This window comes from Lissotriton vulgaris, chromosome 6 (assembly GCF_964263255.1).
Source record: "Lissotriton vulgaris chromosome 6, aLisVul1.2, whole genome shotgun sequence".
NCBI lineage: Eukaryota > Metazoa > Chordata > Amphibia > Caudata > Salamandridae > Lissotriton > Lissotriton vulgaris.
Window position 1 is genome coordinate 1,664,189,055 of NC_141694.1, and position 21,253 is coordinate 1,664,210,307.

At 50.0% G+C, this 21,253-nt stretch overlaps 1 protein-coding gene across 4 annotated transcripts in view; it reads left to right on the forward strand.

Annotated features, from left to right (window-relative positions):
• Positions 1-21,253, forward strand: part of KCNH1 (potassium voltage-gated channel subfamily H member 1) — a 1,530,898-nt gene that overhangs the window by 367,859 nt on the left and 1,141,786 nt on the right. For all 4 annotated transcript variants that reach the window (XM_086927835.1, XM_086927836.1, XM_086927833.1 and 1 more), the window contains one exon: positions 4,118-4,246. In XM_086927835.1, the coding sequence (XP_086783961.1) occupies positions 4,118-4,246 (129 nt within the window). The remainder of the gene's footprint in view (positions 1-4,117; positions 4,247-21,253) is intronic.

Below are 21,253 nucleotides of genomic sequence, written 5' to 3' on the forward strand. Positions count from 1 at the left end.
TGGCAACCAGCACCATACACCTGCAATCAACACAATGAAATTAAATTGTTCTTTCTACTCATCCACATTCAATGAGAATAGAGGGAGAGTAATATAATATGTATTGTTTATTGTGCGGTTAGCTAAAGCCATCACAATTATTTAAAACACATACAGTATACAAGCCATCTTAAATAATGGAAACAGAGCACACACAGATTAAAAACATGATACTATACTAAAACGGTCTTACTTATTTTTGTCCGTATTAGCATAGTAAGACAAAGTGCTAGCGTAAAAGACCCCGGAGAGTCAGCAACGACACACAAACAGACAACTTAAGAACTAAAATGGTCACACTAATGTTGCTCCGTGTTAACATAGTAAAACAAGGTCCTAGTGCAGAGGAACCCAAAAAGATCATCAAGATAGCCGTGCACCATGGCCAATTCACACATTTTTAAAAACACACTAGGATTAGGCAGGATTATGTAGTGTAAGTATTTCTCCAGATAGTAAAATTATCTCTCAAAGTGCAGTATAAATTAGCAAATTATTGGTTGAAAAGTGCTATCTGATCAACATGCATAACAGTAAACTCCGGACACCTATTGAGAAACATGCAGAGTTTGGTTGAAATCAGCTGTGCTGCATGTGGGAAGAACCCACTAACAACAGTAGATGATAATAGGAGTGGATTATCCATTGTGAGTACCATCAGACTGGACTGCATGACATTTAGAGCCGCTGACTCTACGATCTGGGGTTCCCACCAAGCTGTGCCGAGCCAGCCAAGAGCAAACAAGGGGTACCAGTAACAGTAACACCTATCAGCCAGAATCCCCTGCGACCTATCTTGCCTCTATGTACTCCAACCGCCTGAAGGCAAGACTCATTGCCCTAAGGCTAGAAGAGAGCCCGTTTCTGAAACATCTGTCCAGTTGGGGTTGACCCGAGAAAGGAACAATATGTAGAGGCTGTGGCCAGTGCGAGGAATACCTTGAACACGTTGTGTAAATGCAGACTAAGGTGATAGTAGAACTATCTGGGAAACCGTTCATGTGGGCAGACCATCATCACCGCTCTTAGCCCAGACAATACCTCTTTAAACGTCCTGCTGACCAAATTCATCCCCCTTGCACTTATCAGGCTCAGTTGGCCAGGGGTGTTAATGACTGCCCAGGCATGCTCACGGTGGACTGTGATGGCCCTGTCAGAGTGAAGTGACCAGAAGCAGACACTTGTTTAAATTCTCAGTTTAAAGGCGTGTTGGCTAAGGTTGGAGTCTCAGAGATCCTTTGCAGCCAGAAGGTGCTGACAACCCACAAGATACTGGTGATGCAGTTGACTTGGACCATAGGTGTTGATTTCGGCCAAAAACAATATTTCTAAGCAGCCACCCTGGCCACCCATAGCTCGTGGCACAGGTTGAGATAGGCCCCATCGCTGACTGCCCTCTGATGGAAGAGGCCCAGGTCCAGCCTAATCTGGGCAGTGGATGAAGACCTTGGCAGGCGAAGAACACTTTTTGTATATCCTTGTGGTTAGTTTGTTTAATGAGCTGCAGGTTTTGCCCAATATGATTTCACTGCCATGGGACAGTGTGGGCGAGATGTTAGCCCCTATAGCTTTCGGCAGGGGGGAGAGGCTTGGCCCTAGCAATTATTTTCATAATTTTTATATGGTCACCTGAAGAGCAAGAACCTTTGCTTTAACTTCCTTCCATTGTCTTACGAAGGAGCCTGAAACACCGATGTATATTCCCAGGTACTTATATGATTGATCCACTGAGATCCTGTTGCCGTTGTAAGGGAAAGGGAAAGTAATGAAGCTTCTAGAAGCCGTGAGATGCAATCCATGATTGCAGTTGGCATAGAAGGAAGGAACTAGCCTTAGCTTAACGCTGTTTCCATCAGACAGGTTTTGCGCTGTAGGCTAGGCATAAACAAACTGTTATACGAAAGAGCCTATGTGTGCGGGTAACTATATTTTGCTATACTTTAGATTGTACATGGAGGTACAAAAGGGAAAGCATTGTGAACTAATTTTTGCATTATAATCTATACTGCTTTACATTACATATTACACAAATCCATATGTTTCAAACCAGAGCCATGTTGAATGTCCATGTTATACTTAGGCGGAGTCAGCCTTCCCACTTTTGACATATTCAACCTACTTTTTATCTGGCACCTCTAAGCAAGCATTTGCAAAATGACTAGCTCAACATCTATGTCTATGTCTATATATTATCTGCATCTTTTAAAGGTCCTTTCTCAACTCCCTCATGAGAAACATCCATGCACTGCCAACTCCCACTATCTAAAGTTTTTGGTTTATCACCTGGATCCTTTCCCTCGCTCCTTATGAGTTGAAAATGTATAAAAGATTAAAAGTAAGTAAATTGTGGCAGAGGTTTACATTACATTCTCGATAACTTTGAAAGACAAATTGCTAACTGTCAGACCACTTACTTCTACTCAGTAAACATGGTTAGACTTCAAATATGTTTTTGAGATTGATATTTCTTCCATACCACATCTCTCTGATAGAAAAGTAGATGAAATTGGTCCCTTGTTTTCAAATCAAACCCTTGTAAAGATCACTAAGAGAGCCCTAGTTATGACCTGCGCCATTGTGTTCCTTCCAGGTTCAGGCTCTGTAGAACTCATCCCCTTTGGTTTTGCTTTATTTGCCCTAAGTTGGCAGGGTATGCCCAGACGTGGGTCCCTTGCTCACTTTGCCACTGGATTCAAGATAGCCTGGCTGATGAGGGTTATGAACCCGAAACCGGTCCCAGGATGCTTGTTTCTGGTCCAGGGAAGGCATGGCTTGGCAGTTCCGGCTGGACTGTTCCCATGAGGCACAGGGTCAGACTGATTTGCATATGGCCATGTCTGAACTGGTGTGGCGGAGTGAGCTAAAGAATGATGATGGATTAAACCCAGATCAGTAGACTGGGGGTGAGTGCTTGTAATGTTCAACACTCTGTCCATCATCACCTTTGGTTTTGCTTTGTTTGCCCTAAGTTGGCAGGGTATGCCCAGATGTGGGTCCCTTACTCACTTTGCCACTGGATTCAAGATAGCCTGGCTGATGAGGGTTATGAACCCGGAACCGGTCCGAGGATGCTTGCTTCCGGTACAGGGAAGACATGGCTTGGCAGTTCGGGTTGGACTGTTCTCACAGGGTCAGACTGATTTGCATATGGCCATGTCTGAACTGGGGTGGCAGAGTGAGCTAACGAATGATGATGGATTAAACCCATATCAGTAGACTGGGGGTGAGTGCTTGCAATGTTAAACACTCCGTCCATCATCCCCGTTGGTTTGGCTGTATAACTACTGGCATGTGTAAATCCTTGACTTGGTGGCATTGGGCGTCTGGTCATAGTGTTGGTCACTTTGCCCTATTTTGGATGGGGCAACCATCACTAGATATCCCTGCGCTGCAACAATGAGAGGCATGGCAGTCCTGGTCACAGAAATCAATCTGCGTCCCTGACGTACACTGACCTAGTGGACAGGTGCTTTATTTGCCACCGTCTGAAGGGTCCTGGGAGCCGGCTCTTGTTCATCCAGCCTGGAGCGGCTGCCGAAGTGAAGGTCAGGCTCTTCATGCCTCTGTTACTGGTTGCAGAGTAGTCCATACACCCGTGCATCATTAACGTTGGCATAAAAGCAGCTGACCATGCAGTGGCTTTGTGTTAACATCGAATGATGAAGGTAGCAGGGTTGATTCCTGAAGGAACCCACATGTGCTGTTGATTTGATTGGAAAACGTATTCTGAAGACTATTTCCCCAAAAATTATTCAGACTCACTTAATAGTTGGTATGGTCAGGAGGAAAAATTCTAGAATTGCTGATGTGGACTGGTAATATAATTTTCTATACAATTACTGTTGCCATGCGCCCTTTCTGTCTTACTTGTGACTACATGCTTATTTGTATAACTTTAATGTGGGATAAGGTACACTAATTACAAGAAGGCCTAGAGGCAAAGAATGCTCTCTGCGCCATTGAACCATGTTAAGTGCACCTTATTGTGTTGGTAAATTACCTTTGCGAGCAGTACTTTACTGTAATGGCCTCTCCCACTGGTTCTGATGTGTTCTTTGTTTTATATCTTTTCATTCAGGAACACCTCTGTGGTTTTTTGTGAAAATTGCTCCAATTCGGAACGAACAAGACAAAGTGGTTTTATTTCTTTGCACCTTCAGTGACATCACTGCGTTTAAGCAGCCAATCGAGGACGACTCATCCAAGGGTGAGTACAGATCTTTTTATGAAAACAGTCAACTTATGAAAGGAATTTCTTTTTAGTACATTAAAAACCCCATGTTTTCCTGTTAAGGTCATTAAAAATATATACACGATTCCTGGACGAAACTAGTCGTGATCTCAATCCTTCTTTTATCAGAATCCAGATTCATTTTTTATATATATGCTTTTTTTAAATTAAATGTTTACGTATGTTAATTTGCATATTTCTTATCTGTAGTTTATTGCAGGATTGGTATAAAAATTAAGATTTCCTTTATATCAGTAATGTTTTATTGAATAATAAATTCACAGGCGTAATAATATACCTTAATAATGGTATGGTAATGTACCAAAAGTACTGTGTGTATGGCTTTCATTAGAAGCCACAAGCATGACTCGAGGGCTCTAAATTACGTTGTTCTCTGCTATTAAACCACGCGGTAAAAATCAGAAGCCCTCGCCTTCTGGTTTTTCTCTTTCCTCGCCGGGTGCTCCAGAGCATAGTGAAGCAGTGGAACTGTGGGTGGTGAGCTGCTGCCTTGCCGCCTCCTCTCATCCTTTCAGGCCTCTCTGGTGTTGATGGAGGTGGAGACATGCAGGTGGTCCTCTGCAGCCACCACCTCCGCTCTGAGCTGTGGGTCCCTGCAGATGTGCAGCTGACCAGTGGCTCCAGGCCGCTCTCCTGTTCTTCTCAAGGAGACTATTGACCCATGCTGGGGGAGGGGGGCAGGAAGCCACTTACAACTTATTTACATTTTGTTGGTATAATGAAGCAATATAGAGAGTAGTGTGGGTGAGTGTCAGGATGCCAGGTTTTTGAAATGTTTGATGGGGCGTGGGTAATGCTTTGGGTGTTGGGGTCAGTAGCAATACAGCAGGTATTCTATTGAATATTTGGGAGGGGCTGGAAATGCCAGGGTGGTGTTTCTATTTTGGGAGGGGAGTGTGAGATACCCTGATGATGAGGACATCGGGTCTCTCGTGTCCTTCTATACCCCAGACAGGGCCCTCGTAGCGGCCCACAAAAACCTTCTGTCTATCCCCCGAACTGTCAAGGCCAGGTGGGGAGAGAGGGCCTTCTTCTCCCTTGCCCCTAAACTGTGGAACACGCTTCCAGCTGACCTAAAGGGCCAGCCGTCTCTTGCCCTTTTTCGTAAGAGTCTAAAAACCTGGCTTTTCGCAGAGTCCTACCTGTAATTCGCCTCTGTTGGGTTCCTCCGATCACTCAGCTGTTTCCATCAGATGCGCCTTGATGCCTCCGGGTTAAGTCGCGCAATACAAATTCCAAATTCATTCATTCATGATTGTAGGGGTGGAAGAATACGGGTATAGGTATTTGTTATGTACATGCAGCATGGTACATGGGTGCTCAAGCAGTTACGGTCATTGTGTTCCTACATAAACGCCAGCTTAAAATGTTGCTGTAATACTGTGAAGTAACTACAAGGCGACACACACGAAGCTCCTGCATACATGTTACAATTGTCATTGGTACGGGATAAGATGTAATCCTGCATGAAAGTAGCTCTGTGGGATTTTACTGGTCGGTCAGCGGACAAAAGAGGGGGCCCCTAAGATGGACGCAGGCTTTTAAGCCTCGCGCCCTTCAACTACTTCCGGGGGCGCCAATAAGCCTCGCTTCAATTGGTCTTCGCCAATTTCCACTTCCGGGTCGGCTGACCCGGAAGTGAATCCCTGCTGGGTCGGCCCTTTGGCTGCCACTAACGACGCCACTCCCTGAAGGGGGGTGGCGCCTTGCATATATGGCATACAAAGTGCACTCTCCCCCCCAATGCATGCATTAAAAAGAGGCCCCCTTCAACAATTAAACTCGGGAGTCTTGCTTGATTTTCTGCAGTGTGCATGTTTATTAAAACAAGTTCACAGGTCAATTACTTCATTGACCTCCAGTTCTTTATTTAAAGTCCAAATTATTTTTACAGCACAGTATTAAAAAACTCACACTTATATACATATACACTCTTTTACCGCCCATTCTCCAATGGGCATTTGGTTTAACTTCGGGTTGCGCCAGCAGGCCACAACCAAGATAGCCTGCTCTCTTTAAGTTAACCCCCTTCCGGTCCACAGAGCCGCAGGTGAATAATGTGCCACCACTTGGGCAACCAGCGGCTTCCGGGGTAGGGCTGGAGAAGTCAAGGCCACCAGTAGGTCAGCCCCAACTCTCCCGCCAGCCCGGAGTCCATGATGATTTAGAAAACCTGTTCAGAGGTAAAACTGTCACTGGACAAGAAGTTCCCGTGGTATTCTTGTCCGGAACCCCGCCACAGGGCTAGGCGCTTACTGGCCTCCCCCCCGCGCTCGAGAGCTTCGGAGATGGCTCCTAAGACTATTTCTAGAAATATCTCAGTGCCCGCCTCTGAAAGGTGCACTCCATCCTTCGCATATAAATCCGGCCTGGACGTTTGTATCAACTTGTGACGAATAGTTCTAATGCTGGATTTCTGTAGGATTTCTGCCACCGACTGATTTAACCTTTTTATCGATTTATTCACTGCTTTCGTGGGTGTGCCCCGCGACCATACCTGCCTCGGGATGACTTCAGACCATATTAATATAGCCTTAGGCAAAATATTTTTGACAGCTGCTAGAGTAGAAAACAAGAACTCCTTCACTCCTCTCCTTCCGGCCGGAATCATATCGTTGCCTCCACAATGCAACACGAATACATCTGGATAAGGCATGCCTCTGGCCAAAGCCGCCTTTAAATCCTTCGGGACGTCAGCTAGGAGCTGCCCGCCTATCCCCACCCAATGATGATCCCATCCTTGCGCCATGTGCACCCTTTTTTCGAGTGTCTCTTTGAAGATCACCCCCGCCCTGCGAATGAAGGAGTGGCCGCACCAACATATTTGGATTCATTTAGGGGAGGTACCTATAGTAAACATTAAGAGACACGGTAAGAACGGTCTTAGGCCGAAGGGGCCGGAAAAATAATGATAAAGACTGTTAAACTAATTGCGGACGGACATAACGTTCATAGCATGTTGATTTCCAACGACCCAATCTCTTAATCGCCTGTTCGGGCAGCCCCAGGCCAGCAGCTGTGGTTGCTGCACCAATCCGAAAAGAATGGGATGTAAAGTCGGTCGGGGCAACACCGATCTTTGCCAAGGTCATTTTTACTACCCTTGTAAACTGGAACCTGGTGAGGGGTACACCATTCCTGTGAACCAGTACTCTATCATCAGTCCCTCGCGGCCTGGCTTGCATGAACCCTCTCATCAAGTTAACTGGGCAGTAAGACTCCCCCTCTACTCTTCCCAATTGTAACCAAGCCCCTTTACCTAAGGGGTCAGTTTTTGACCTTCGAACTCTGAGTCTCAGGACATCTTCTGACTCTATTATGTCTGAACACCTTAAGCCTCCCTCCCTATCTGTTTTAGATGCCGGGAGTAATTCAGAGATCCGTAGTGCTCCACAAAAAGCTAACACGTAGGCCACCCTAAATAATTGGGTCTCGTATGGGGAAAAACAAACGAGCGGCAACGTCTCCAAGGTTTTTACCAACTTCCCTACATCTATGGGCCTTCTGGAGTCTTTTACCCCAGGCGTCAAGCGCTCCTAACCCTTCACAGCTCTTCTTACTCTCTGGTCCTTCGTTGGGTCTGTAACTCCCTTCAACCCTGCATAGAATGCCAATGCTGATAATTGTCTCTTCATAAATGCCACTGATTTCCCCTTCTCTTTCTGCTGTACTATGAATCCTAACACGCTCTGAGGCACAAAAGCATCTACTAGGCCTGCTCCCCTTAAGTATGTCTTATAACATTCCCAAGACTTTTGATACATACACTTAGTCTTGGGGGCCAAGGATGCTGCTATCAACTCGGAGGCAGTGGGGCACCAAACTTCCATAGCTCCGCTGGGAAAGCTGTCATTGTCTTCTCTGCTTGAGGCCACTGTGCACGGAATTCTGTCAACTTAAAACGAGATAACGCATCAGCCGCTTTGTTCTCAACACCAGGAACATGCCTAGCAGTGAAATGGACATTGTGGCTCAAGCATTGCAGTATCAACTCTTTTAAAAGGCGGAGCACCCATGTGCAGGTTGCTCTCTGGTTATTGATCACCATCACTACTGACATGCTGTCTGACCAAAATACAATGTGCCTGTTTGCGAGCATATCCCCCCACAAGTGCAACGCCACCACTATGGGGAACAACTCTAGGAAAGAAACGTTACGGGTCAGACCTCGTTCTACCCATTCATCTGGCCAGTGCTGCATGCACCACTTAGGGCCCAAAATCGCTCCAAAACCAATACTTCCTGCAGCATCAGTGAACAGCTCAAGGTCGGCATTTGAGGTGCTGGCTGACCGCCACAACACCGTGCCATTGAATTCCTGCAAGAAACACTTCCAAATCAATAAGTCCTTTCTCACTTCAGCTGATAGTCTCACTCTGTGGTGCTTTGCACGCAGCCCAGACATTGCCCTTGCTATACTCCTGGAGAAAGCCCTGCCCATTGGTATGACCCGCAAGGCAAAGTTCAGTTGGCCCAAGAGGACTTGTAACTGGTGTAAAGTTACCTTCTTTGCTCCTAAGCAACTATCAATTGCGGCCTTGAAGGCATCTACTTTTGACTTTGGCAACCTGCACACACCTGTTCTGGTATTGATTTCAATGCCCAAAAATGTCAGACATGTAGTTGGGCCTTCTGTTTTTTCCGCTGCCAATGGCACCCCCAGAGCTTCAGTCAGGTGCTGGAAGCCCAGCAGGGCCTTCCTGCATGACTGAGAACACTTAGGGCCCATGAATAGAAAATCCTCCAAGTAGTGTACCAATGCATGGGATTTGTCTGAGGTCAGGAATTGCTCCACCGCCCATTCTAAGGACCTGGCAAAAGTCTCGAAAACTGCACAAGCAATAGAACATCCCATGGGCATGCACAAGTCTATGAAGTAGTTATCATCAAAAGTGAAACCCAAAAACTTGGTATCCTCTGGGTGAACAGGAAGTAACCTAAACGCTGACTCAATATCAGCTTTGGCCATTAAGGCTCCCTCACCCAGCGCCTGCAATTTTTCAATTGCTGTGTCGAACGTTGTATAGCGCACCGTGCACAGTTCTGGGTCTAGCTTATCATTGACAGATAACCCTGGGGGGCTTGATAGATTATGTATCAGGCGGAATTTGCCCACCTCTTTTTTTGGAACTAAGCCCAACGGTGAGCAGACCAGATCAGGGTTAGGTAGATTTTTGAAAGGACCCACGACCCTCCCCAAGGAGACTTCTTTCATGATCTTGTTTCGCGCTGCTTCCATATTCTGAAGCACTGAGCTTTGATTGCGAGGCGGGACATTAGTGGGGGAGGCTGAAGACGGGATACGGAAACCAAATGTAAAGCCGTGAAGCAGGAACTGAGCCTCCTCAAGTTTGTCATACTTACTAAGAAGGTGTGTCAAAACATGACGTTTAATGGGAGTTGGGAGCCTTGTCGGATGTTTTAGGTGGCTTTCCTTTTGGGGTGGTATGGGTGGACTGTTCTTTGGGATTTCCTGTTTTCTTGAAACATCTGATTTCTGGATGGGATGTTCCCCAGCAGTACGAACAGCAGTGTTTGAACCTGCACGAGATCCCCCTAGTACACTCATTTCTATTAAACTGCCAGCAGGCCTGTTTTTTATCACCGACTCCTTTGTCACTCCGAAAGGACTGACTCTGAGCAGGGGAACTAGTCTTAGACGTTGAGGGCGAAGAATAAAACACTGTGTGCCATAGATTGATCTCCCGTTGGTCCCATGCTATACCTGGGTGGACTGCTTTCATTTGTCTGAACATTTTATCATATTTTAACCACCCCAGGCCTGGAAACTCAGCTGCAGCACCATGTATCAGGGATATGTAGCTCATCATTTGAGGACCCAACACGGGATATTTCTCCAGTATAACTGCGGCATAAATGGCAAATCCCGTGATCCAATTCTTCATGGACCAATCTACCCATGTCTTCTTTTGATTATATTCGCCTTCTTTCCCTCCTCTGGACTTCCCTGACGCCACCCCTGCATTAATGAGCTCAAACACATCCATATATTCACCTCTGAGTATCTTTTCTTTTATATCTGCTGGAACATGCCAGGTGATCCCCGTAGATGGCGATAGGGTCATTGAGGATGAACCAAACATTAACGGGCTGAATGCCAACATCGGGTGACCTGCCGGCTGCCCTCCAGCCCCCCCTTGTATCTGGCTATTAGGAGACACAGACAAATCAACAGCGGTGTTAGCTATTGGGGCCTGTGGCCTCTTTCTTCCTGCGAATTCGTGTCTGCTCTAGCCCCTTCTCGCATGGTCTTTAGTGCCCAATCCACGCCTTTTTCTTTCGTGAACTCCAGAAGCTCCGTAAGAGCGAGGTACTCCTCTTTTTTGGCTGCGGGCTCTTTGCCCTTCCGTGCCCTTTTTGGCGGCATCCTGCACTTGAAGAAAACAAGCGTTAGAACCCTTTAAATTACATTACATGCATTTGGATAACCCGTGCTCTCTTTTACCCGGACCCTATTCTACCTAGGCGTAAGCCACCTTGCCTTAGCTTGAAGCTTGCTCAAGATGAACCAGGTTGTGCTTCATGTGCTTGCGCCTGCCCCCCTGGGTATGATGACAAAAAGTAACTTGACTGTTAGTTTACTGCCCTTCTCTCCATATCCGCAAATGCTAAATGCAATCCTTCTTATAGTGCCATTCCCCCAGCCTCACAATAAATAAAATGGGTTTTGTGCCTGATATTTGCTAACAACCCTTGTATAAACATAATGCAGTTATCCCCTACGAAAGCCCCCATGTACCAATTATAATAAATTATTATTAAACATGACCCTCTCCTAACCGATGTCCAAATTCGTCATCAAGGAGCCTCAACCTTTAAAGCACATAAATATCTTGCTGGCGCCGCGCTGAAACCCTCATGCGAGCGCCATTCCTGAAATTCCTTGAAGGGGGAGGGGGGATGCATCTCATCCAACTCGTGCAAAACGCTTTACCCAGGGACCTCCGCTGACCCTAACGGTCATGAAATTGATTAAAAATGAGGGGTATATTGTGGAGTCCTCATTGCATTTTTTAAAAATTACCGCGCTGGACCTTCGATCACAGCGCTTCATTACCGTTCATTACAATTTCGAGATAGAGGAGTTAGGTAGGGGGCTGTGAGCGCTAAGGGATCCCATCGCGCACCGCGTCTGCCACACACCCGTTCCGATGCCTTCCCGTGTGCGCGCGACTCACGATGCTTGCAACCCGTTATCCCTCTTCAGATTTAAACGCGCCCCCGAGCGGTACGCTTCCCCACCTCCGTTCGCTCTTTCCAATTAAACCACTCGCACGCCTTTAAAAATATGGATGCATGGGGGGCGTGGCTTGGCGGGCGAAGATGGCGGTCGCAGCCTTGTAGAGCTCCCGCCGGCCCGGACTTAATCCGATCATTTATCCTGACCCCCGAGCCTGCTGCTGGTACCCAGTGATTGCTTTCGATCTGGTGGGATCTCCTGCCTACTTTGGTGTGCCGATCCTGCATTTCTGCCCTTCCTGTGATCGGAGGGAAGCGGCGACGAAGTGCGGCCTGGTGGCCGGCCGGAGGCCGGGGTCCTCGAGTTTCGCGACGCCTGGCGGTGGTAGCGATCTGGCGAGTGCGGGTGGCATCCGCCGCGCCGGCCTTGGCTCGTCTCATTGACTGCACTCACCCGAAGGATCGAGACGGTGCCATCGGATCCTACCCATCGGTTCCTTCCCTGTGTGATCGACGAGCGGAGGCGGCGAGGTGTGGCCCCGCGACAGTCTAGAGGCGGAGATCCCTGAGCCCCGAGGCGGCCGGCGACGACCTGGCGGACGACAGTGGCATCGGATCTGCTCATCCTGGCCTGGCCCATTGCTGCGGCGGCCCACAGACCACGGACCCACAGCTTCTTCATTTGGTACTTTGGACAGCTGCCCGTGGGGACGGGCGCGGGTGCGGCCTGTCCCGCCTGGGTGACGCCGGGACCTCGATTTTCGTGACGCCCGATTGCTGTGGCCGGCCCGCGTTTCTCTCTGGGGCCTCATCTGGGCCGTCCCGCTAGGGACTTGTGACAGTATCCGAAGGTTCGGGGGTGGTGTCCGCCCTGCCTGGCGTGTGCCATGACCAGAGACAGAGGAGGTGGCCCGCCTAAACATGGCCCTATCGACAAATTCACTGGGCCGAGTGGTGGCGCCGGGGCGGCCGGTGGCAGCGGTGGCCCTGGGCCGGACAATGCAGCTCTACTGGCGGCCATCACCCAGTCCCGAGACACGCTCGATGCCAAGATTGGGGCGGTTGGGGCGGATGTCACGCTCCTGCGCCAAGACCTCCGCAACGCAGTGGAGCGGATTGCTGGGGCTGAGACCCGTATAACGGAGACCGAGGCGGACATTAGTGGCCTAAAGAAGCGACTGGCGGAGGTGGAGAGCGTTCAAAAGACACTGGCGGCCCGCGTGGAAGATGCGGAAGGGCGCGCGCGGTGCAACAACCTCCGCTTCATCGGTTTTCCTGAACGATGCGAGAAGGACAACATGGAGCGGTTCCTGACCGGGTGGTTGGAGAGCTGGCTCCCCGAAGGGGCACTGTCTACGTGCTTCGTAGTCGAGAGGGCACACAGGGCTCTGACCCAGCGACCACCGGAAGGCGAGCGCCCACGGCCTGTTATCGCTCGGCTGTTGAACTACCATGACCGAGATGTTATCCTCCGGGAGGCAAGGAACAAGGGCTCCCTTGCCTTCGAGAATCACAATATCATGATTTTCCCGGACTACACGAAGATGGTTCAGCAACAGCGGCAATCTTTCATGGACGCTAAGGCCAAGCTTAGGGGCCTCAAGATTCAATACTCGCTTCTGTATCCAGCTCGCCTGCGAGTCATATATCAATCTCGAACCCATTTCTTCGATTCACCGGAGGAGGTGTTCCGCTGGACAGATGAATCGGTGCGGCTCAGGCCCCATGCCCAGCCGGGGCTGGATCCAGGCAGGTCCCAGGGTTCGTCGCCGGAGCGAACAGATCGCCCAAACAGGAAGGGCCGCCATCGGAGGTCCCGCTCCAAGAAGAGATCGGCCTCTGCCAGCACGACGCGGCCGGGCGATGCCCGGGACTCGGAGCACTCCGACGCGGGCAGCTGAACATTGCTGGTTCTACACGCACTTTGTATGCTGCATACTGAACTGCCCTGCTTTGGCCAGTGAGACTGCTTCATACTGTCCTTGATGTGCCGGTCAGTTCCCCTGTGAAGACTTCAGTTGTTGTCATGGGGATGCAGTGGGGCTTGGGGGGTACCACTTGTGGGCCTCAGACCCTCACAGATGTGAGTGTTGTTGGGGGGGGGGTGTGTGTGTCATTGTGGGGTTGTTGGGATCCATTGGTATGGTGGGTCCTAGGTCCTCTGTTTGGGACCCGGGTCTCTCCATGCCGCGACAGGTACTTCAATGTTTTCTGAGGTATTGGGGTGGTGGGTGTGGGGCGCGGGGGGGTGTTTTGGAGTTGTACTTGTTGGGGGGGTTCTGGGTCGGGAAGGGAGCGCTGTGTTTGCGGGTTGGGGGGGGGGGGTCCACACATGTCTGAGGCTTTGATTTTTGTCGGTTTGCGGGTTGCACCAGGGTGGGAGGGAGGGCCGGATGTTGGGCTAGGTATTGATAATGGCTGACACTGCGCTTATGTCTCCTTTGAAAACACTGCGGGTAGTGACATGGAATGTGCGGGGCATTCTGGATAAGATCAAGCGTGGGGCTGTGCTGCGGTGGGGGAAGAGGGAGATGGTGGATGTACTCCTGCTCCAGGAGACTCATATGCTGGGCTCCAAGGCCCTCAGCCTCCAAAGGTTTGGTTATCAACAGGTTTACCATGCTGGATTTGCGAGGGGTTCACGGGGGGTGGCCATATTGGTACATCGTAGGGTGGCCTATGTTCATGAGAAACAGTGGAACGATCCTCAGGGTAGGTTTGTCTTTATTCAAGGCCTGCTGGGTTCCGAGCCGGTGGTTTTTGGAAGTGTTTACGCCCCTCCCCCCCTGCAGTGGGCACTGTCTGAGCGGTTGTTTGCGCTGTGGGAAGACATTCCCGAGGTCCTGACCATGGTTGGGGGCGACTGGAATGAAGTCATGGATGTGAGCCTGGACCGCCGGCGACGAGTGCATGTGGTGCCTGACCCCCCCCCCGCGGCTGCTCCCACCCGGTTGTGTGCGACAGTGCGTAGTCTGGGCTGGATTGATGTGTGGCGGCATTTCCACCCCGCGGAGCGGGCCTACACGTATGTATCGGCGGTGCATGGGTCCTTCTCTAGGCTCGACTACTTGTTTGTGCCGGGTGCCTGTCTGAGCCGTGTCAGGGATGCAGCGATCCTCCCCAGGGGCCTCTCGGATCATTCCCCTGTCCTGGCCACCGTGACCCTCCCCTCTAAACGGCAGCCATTTCGATGGCGCATGTCCGCCTGGCAGCTACAGCGGCCGGAATACGTGACGCATATACGCCAAGCGATCGATCATTTTTGGCGCGAGAACTTGGTGGGGGGTGTCGATGCCATTGTTGTGTGGGAAGCGCTCAAGCCTACGATACGGGGCATCGATATAGCCTGGTGTGCGGCCGCTCGGCGGGAGCGTCGGGAGGCCATTGTGACCGCCGCGGCCCGAGTGGAGGACCTGGAGCAGCGTAGCCGACTCGGGGGCGACGAGGGCGTCGTGCGACGGCTCCTGGAGGCCCAGCAGACGTATGCCTCGGTTCTATACGAGGAGGCCCGGCAGGCGTGGCTCGCCACGCGTAGCAGGGTGTACCAGTGGGGCGACAAGTCCTGCACCATGTTGCATAGGCTTTGTCAGGCGACCTTCCAACCCCTAGAACTGCCCGGCCTTGCGGCGGATGACGGGTCGGTCATGTCCGACCCGGGTTTGCTGGCGGCGAGCTTTGCCCGCTACTACGCGGCACAATATGCTCCTCGGGACCCAGTAGTGGAGAGCGACATAGCCTCATATTTGGATGACCTACTCCCACGGGCAGTCCCGGATGAGACTAGAACGGCCCTGGAGGCCCCTCTCACTTCCGAGGAACTTGGGGAGGCCCTCGGCCAGCTGAACACGGGGAAGGTACCCGGCCCGAGCGGTTATCCTGCCGAATTCTATAAGAAGTTCCACGTTCAACTGGGACCCCATTTCCGCAACGCCCTGGAGGCGGCGAGGTCTCGGGGCGAGCTGCCACCTGACTGGCGCCACGCCGAGATTGTGGTCTTTTTGAAACCGGGCAGGGCGCCGGATCGGCACGACTCTTACAGGCCGATCTCCCTCCTCAACATTGAGGCCAAGGTTTTGGCGAAAGCCCTTGCGAACCGCTTGCTACCCCACATCGCCGACCTGGTCCACCCTGATCAGGCCGGGTTCATGCCACGCAGGGCTACCCGGCATAATATCCGGCGGGCACAGGCAGCGATCGACGCCATGGGAGCCAGGGACGAACAGGCTGCACTCCTTCTTGCGGACATGGACCGGGCCTTCGACTCGGTGAGTTGGACATATCTGTTCACCCTGCTGGCCCGCCTCAATCTAGGGCCGGTCTTCCTGTCCTATATTCGCCTCCTGTACACCAATGTCACGGCCTCGGTCCGTGTCGCCGGTGCGGTCTCTGGGCGCTTCCGGATTGGCCGTGGTACCCGGCAGGGCTGTCCACTTTCCCCCTACTTGTTTGCCCTGGCCATGGAGCCCCTGGCGGCGCGGGTCCGGATGGATGCCCATCTACGTGGCTTTGTCTGGAACGACCACCTAACTGATAGGATCGCACTCTATGCTGACGACGTCCTCCTGTTCCTTACTGATTTGCGGCGCTCGGGTCCCCGAGTCTTGGAGATCATGCGGGGGTTTGGCGAGGTCTCGGGGCTCCATCTTAATTTGTCTAAATCGACCCTGTGGGTTCTGCGTGGCGGAATGGTCGCCGACCCTTGGGCCGCCGACTTGCGCGTGGCGACAGACGGCCTGAAATACCTGGGCGTCTTCCTCTCGACCTCGCGGGCCGTGGCCTGGACACGTAGCATCTTACCGGTATGGGACCGGGTCCAGACCGATGTCAAAACATGGTCCAGGATGCCCCTTACAATCTTTGGGAGGTCGGCAATCTTTAAGATGGTGGCGCTGCCGAGACTGCTGTACCAACTCCAAAACTTCCCACACCCTATTGGCATGGAATGGTTCCGTCAGGTGAACTCTGTGCTGAGCCGCTTCCTGTGGGATGGCGGAGCAGCCAGGGTAGCCCTGAGAACGTGCTTTCTGTCCACATACTGTGGGGGCTTGGCCACGTCCGACCTCCTCTCCTACTATCAGGCGTCACACCTCCTTGTCCTCAATGATTGGTGGTATGGAGATAGGAGTGATCCGGCCTATGCCCTGGAGTGACACCTAATGGGAGACCGTACACTTCACACCATTCTCTACTCAGCTCGTATATGCCGTGGGTTGCCGTCGGTAACTAAAGTGGTCTTTGCCGTGTGGCGGCAGTCTCTGCGCCGTATGGGTTGGTGGGGCAAACTGACAGCCGAGACACCGCTGTGGCACAATGGCATGCTCCCGGAATTGGCGGCTTTGGCCGGGTTTGAGGGCTGGGAGGCTATTGGAATTACACAACTGGGCCAGGTCGTATCGGGCACCACCCTCAAGTCCTTTGAGGACCTCCGTGCGGAGTTCCAGATGTCTCACTCCCAGTTCTTCCGCTACCTCCAGCTGAGGCATGCCCTAGCCCCGAGCATCGCCGGCCTCGACTCCCTGCCCGAGTTCAGCCCCATTGAGGCGAAAGTGTTTATGGGAGACTTGGGAGACCAGAAGGTTTCTAGGATCTATCAGTCCCTCGTTACACACTGCTCCTCCACTCTCAGCTCCCTTCGGGAGGCGTGGGAGGTGGATGTGGGCGCCCTGGACGAGGACGATTGGAGGGAGGCACTGGAGTCCCCACGTGGCACTGCTGTTGCGGTTCGGCTCCGCCTGATACAATTCAAATACCTGCATCGTGCCTATTACACATGTGAACGCCTGTGGAAGGCTGGTTTGATTGCGTCCTCGGAGTGCCTGCGTTGTGGGGAGGTGCCTGGCTCCCTGCTGCATACAGTGTGGTCGTGTGGTCGCCTGGCTGGATTCTGGCGGGGAGTATGGAGTTGCCTGGCTGAGGTCCTGGGTTGGGATCTTCCCCGTACCCACCGGTTAGGCCTGCTGCACATTATGGAAGGGGTTGGGGGTAACGTGTATAAGCGCCACCTGTTGCTCCTGGGCCTGGTCGTGGCCAAGCGTGACCTGGCTCGGGCTTGGAAATCTGTAAGGGCTCCCCCCCTGTCTGCATGGAAGGCTGGGCTGGACTACTTCATGGGCCTTGAGAAACCAGTCTTTGAGGCGCGGGGTTGCCCGCGCAAACATTTCAAGATTTGGAAGCGGTGGGCCGACTACCGCGGCCTGTCCTTGGAACCCCCAGCGGAACAAGAGGAGGACATTTGATCGCAGTGACATTCCTGGCCCGAATGGCAAAGCCCTGGTTGCATCATACCTGATTCTTATATGTATACCGTCTTTATGTTGCCTCTGTACATGTGTGGTGGGGGGGGGGGTTGGGTAAGGGGGGGGGTAGTTGGGGTTGGGGTGGGCAGTTAGGGCGTCCTTAAAGCTGAGCTTCATCATTTGATTCATGGATTGCCGAGTATATCACTGTTGCATTAATACTGTTGTGGGGATCTTGGTATGTGAAGGTACCACATTCTTGATACTCTTCTGCTCAATAAAATTGGTTATGAAAAAAAAATATGGATGCATACCACTTTCAACAACCACGCAACACACTGCAAGGCCTGCTAACCTGGATCACGAGTCGGATTGACCCTCGCTGCTCGACTTCCACGCGACGGTCCCGCGGCGCCTCCTTCACGCGCCGTCCGACTCCTGGGCGGTCAGCGGACAAAAGAGGGGGCCCCTAAGATGGACGCAGGCTTTTAAGCCTTGCGCCCTTCAACTACTTCCGGGGGCGCCAATAAGCCTCGCTTCAATTGGTCTTCGCCCATTTCCACTTCCGGGTCGGCTGACCCGGAAGTGAATCCCTGCTGGGTCGGCCCTTTGGCTGCCACTAACGACGCCACTCCCCGAAGGGGGGTGGCGCCTTGCATTGGTACGGGATAAGATGTAATCCTGCATGAAAGTAGCTCTGTGGGATTTTACTGGTAGTATCTGAATTGATATCTCCGCAAACACAAGCGCAAGCAATCACCCGTCAGGTTTCACCCAGGAATCTCTTATTTCTAACAAATTTTCTTTGCAAGAGAAAACTCACTTGAGATCCTGTGTCCAGGACTGAAGGAAAGCTTCTTTTTTTTCTCAATCCCGAGTATCTATGTCTTTGCTGTTGAAAGCTATCTGAATAGATAGGTGTTGCCATGAACATAAAAAGACCACATTACTTTGATAAATAAACCCAGGATTGCAACAGTCAGTATCCTCCATGGAGCTTTAAAGATTTGTTGAACTAGTGTCAAGCATTCAATTTCAAAAGCTTGTGAGTCTCAGGCCACATGCTGTGCTTTCTAGTTTTCCCAAATGTAATGTGCATATTTAGTGTCACAAAGCGGATTAATATTGTAACAGCCCTGCATTCCCCCTCAGTGTACTGTGATTCACAGTACTGTGTTTGTCCAGTCAGACTGGTTTACGTGATCAGTGCTTTAGCCAATCATAGATACCCTTACATTCTCTGATAGTTCCCTTCAATGGATCGGACGTATTCGCTTTAGAACGCATGCGGCTACTGATTCTGGTAATTAGCTGATACATGACTCGGTACATGTTATATGCTAATCAGCTCATTTGTAAGAGTCTAAGTAGGCTGAATTAGTGATGTGATCAGCACCTTCATGTTCCATAAACATAAAAAGAATCCGGCCTTGGTTAGAGCTGGATTTTTTCCTAAGTGCTGGGCCAGGGGGGTGAGCGCAGCGCTGCGGTGCTCATGACGAGACCAGGCCGTCATGAGTCATGGTGGAGCTGTGCTCATGACTGCCTGGTCTCGTCACGACCCCGCCCACTGATTAATTGGCCCACACAGGAGGGGAATTAACCGCGAATGGGCGGAGCGGTGCCGTTATGATGAGACCAGGCTGTCATGAGCACAGCTCAACTGTGACTCATGACGGCCTGGTCTCGTCATGAGCACACAAGGGGTTAAAATGAAGCATAATTGAATTCTTTGGTAGTACAGCTTTCAGACCTTCTGGTGCAATTGTCTGGCATTTGAAACCTGACCCTCAATTTCCAAATATACTCTAAGAATGGATAGAGGAGTTGGCACAGATTATATTGCATACTTTAGAATATTTTATGGCTGACCTCTTTCTAAGGCGATTTCATTCTCTTTATTAAGTTTGATGGTAGGTTCAATGTGTTTCAAGTTTCACATGAAGGTCCATGGTTCTTTCACTTGAGTATTCTATCAGCTGAGTGAGAACAATCATCTGGATGAAACTGATCTCAAATGAAAACCTCTCAAAATAGTGAGAATCTGATTTGCCTATTACTCCGATGTAAAACCATCTCGAAGTAGAATTTGTTTTCTCCATTTTCAATAAAATATTGCATTTTGGAGCAATACTTCTTTTACAAAAAGTTAAAAGTATAGATTGTCTATGCCAGAAGTGTATCATTATAATGGTGTGGATGGTAATATTACAGATAACATCAACACTTTATTGTCTAAGAGTTCCAAATAGGAGTAGGTACTTGTGTCCAATTTACTGTATATCCCCCCATACCCATCTTCTACAGATGGCAAGACAATATAATCATGTGGAATTTCTGAAGCCATTCCCATCAAACACCATCAGATGACGTCAGACTCACCATTATTCCAAACAGTAAAAATAAACCATTTCACTCCATTCATGATTGCATGTAGGAGAATGCTCTTGGCCGTGCATGTTGCTGCCTCGACTCTCCCATCAGTACCAAGTGGCCTTCCAATTGCACACTGCGACACGCATTTCCACTATCATCTAGGAAAGAGATCAGAGAACTCGACCAGCATCACTGTGTCCTGAACTAAGTGTTCCACCAGGTGATTTAGAGTCGCCTGTGCATGTGTAGGGTCAAGACTGAGGTCCTAGTAGCCACAGGTACCAAGCCCAATTCCCTACCATTTGACTGGCCTTAGAAATCTGCCTCCCTCCTCATCAAAATAAGGAACCTGGGGATTATTTTTTAAACTTACCCCTTTCTCACGCTCCTGTGTATGAGTATCACGAACCATAAATTCTATTGATTTAACATAAAAAGTGGCATTTTTGAGGTTTTTAATCGGAAGAAAAGCATTTCTTCATTTACTCAATTAAAAAGAAGACAAGAAATAACCTTAACATGACCCGCCGGATGGATGAAGGTGATCTGTTATTAGAAGAGTTTTTTAAGATCAAGGAAAAGTTTTTTGGACCATGCTATGATTAGATTTTTATTTTATACTATCTGTATTTTTATAGCCTGCTAATTACCCGGGAGCGTATCCTGGTGCTTTATTAAGGAAGGTGGGGGGAAGAGGGAACAATAAATGGAAAAGGGGTATTAACAGAAATCCCGAAGCCTAGGCAAGAGATTATGTAAATCTGTACAGTCTGAAGTGGTCTTTTAGTCTAACTCGCTTAATAGGTTTTGGTAATATGAAATGATATTTCATTTTGCTATTTTTTTTTACGTTAACCCGTGTTAAATTTGCTATCAAATGAGATTTTTAGTGGTTTAGCATTGGTGATAAGTTCTGTCGCGGTGACTGTGTTTTTTATTTATTTTCCTTAAATGTGTGTGTTTGACTGCTTTTAGGTTCTATAATGAGAAATCCAGGTTTCTTTGGGTTCTTTCCTCTTAGTGCTTCACATTTGTTTTTGGTTTAGGCGAAGGTTCAGGTCGTGAGTGGAGTTAAGAAGAATTTATGTGTAAATACACTTGATTACCATACACACATCGATGGTTGGTGTTATTATGAAGACATAAAGTT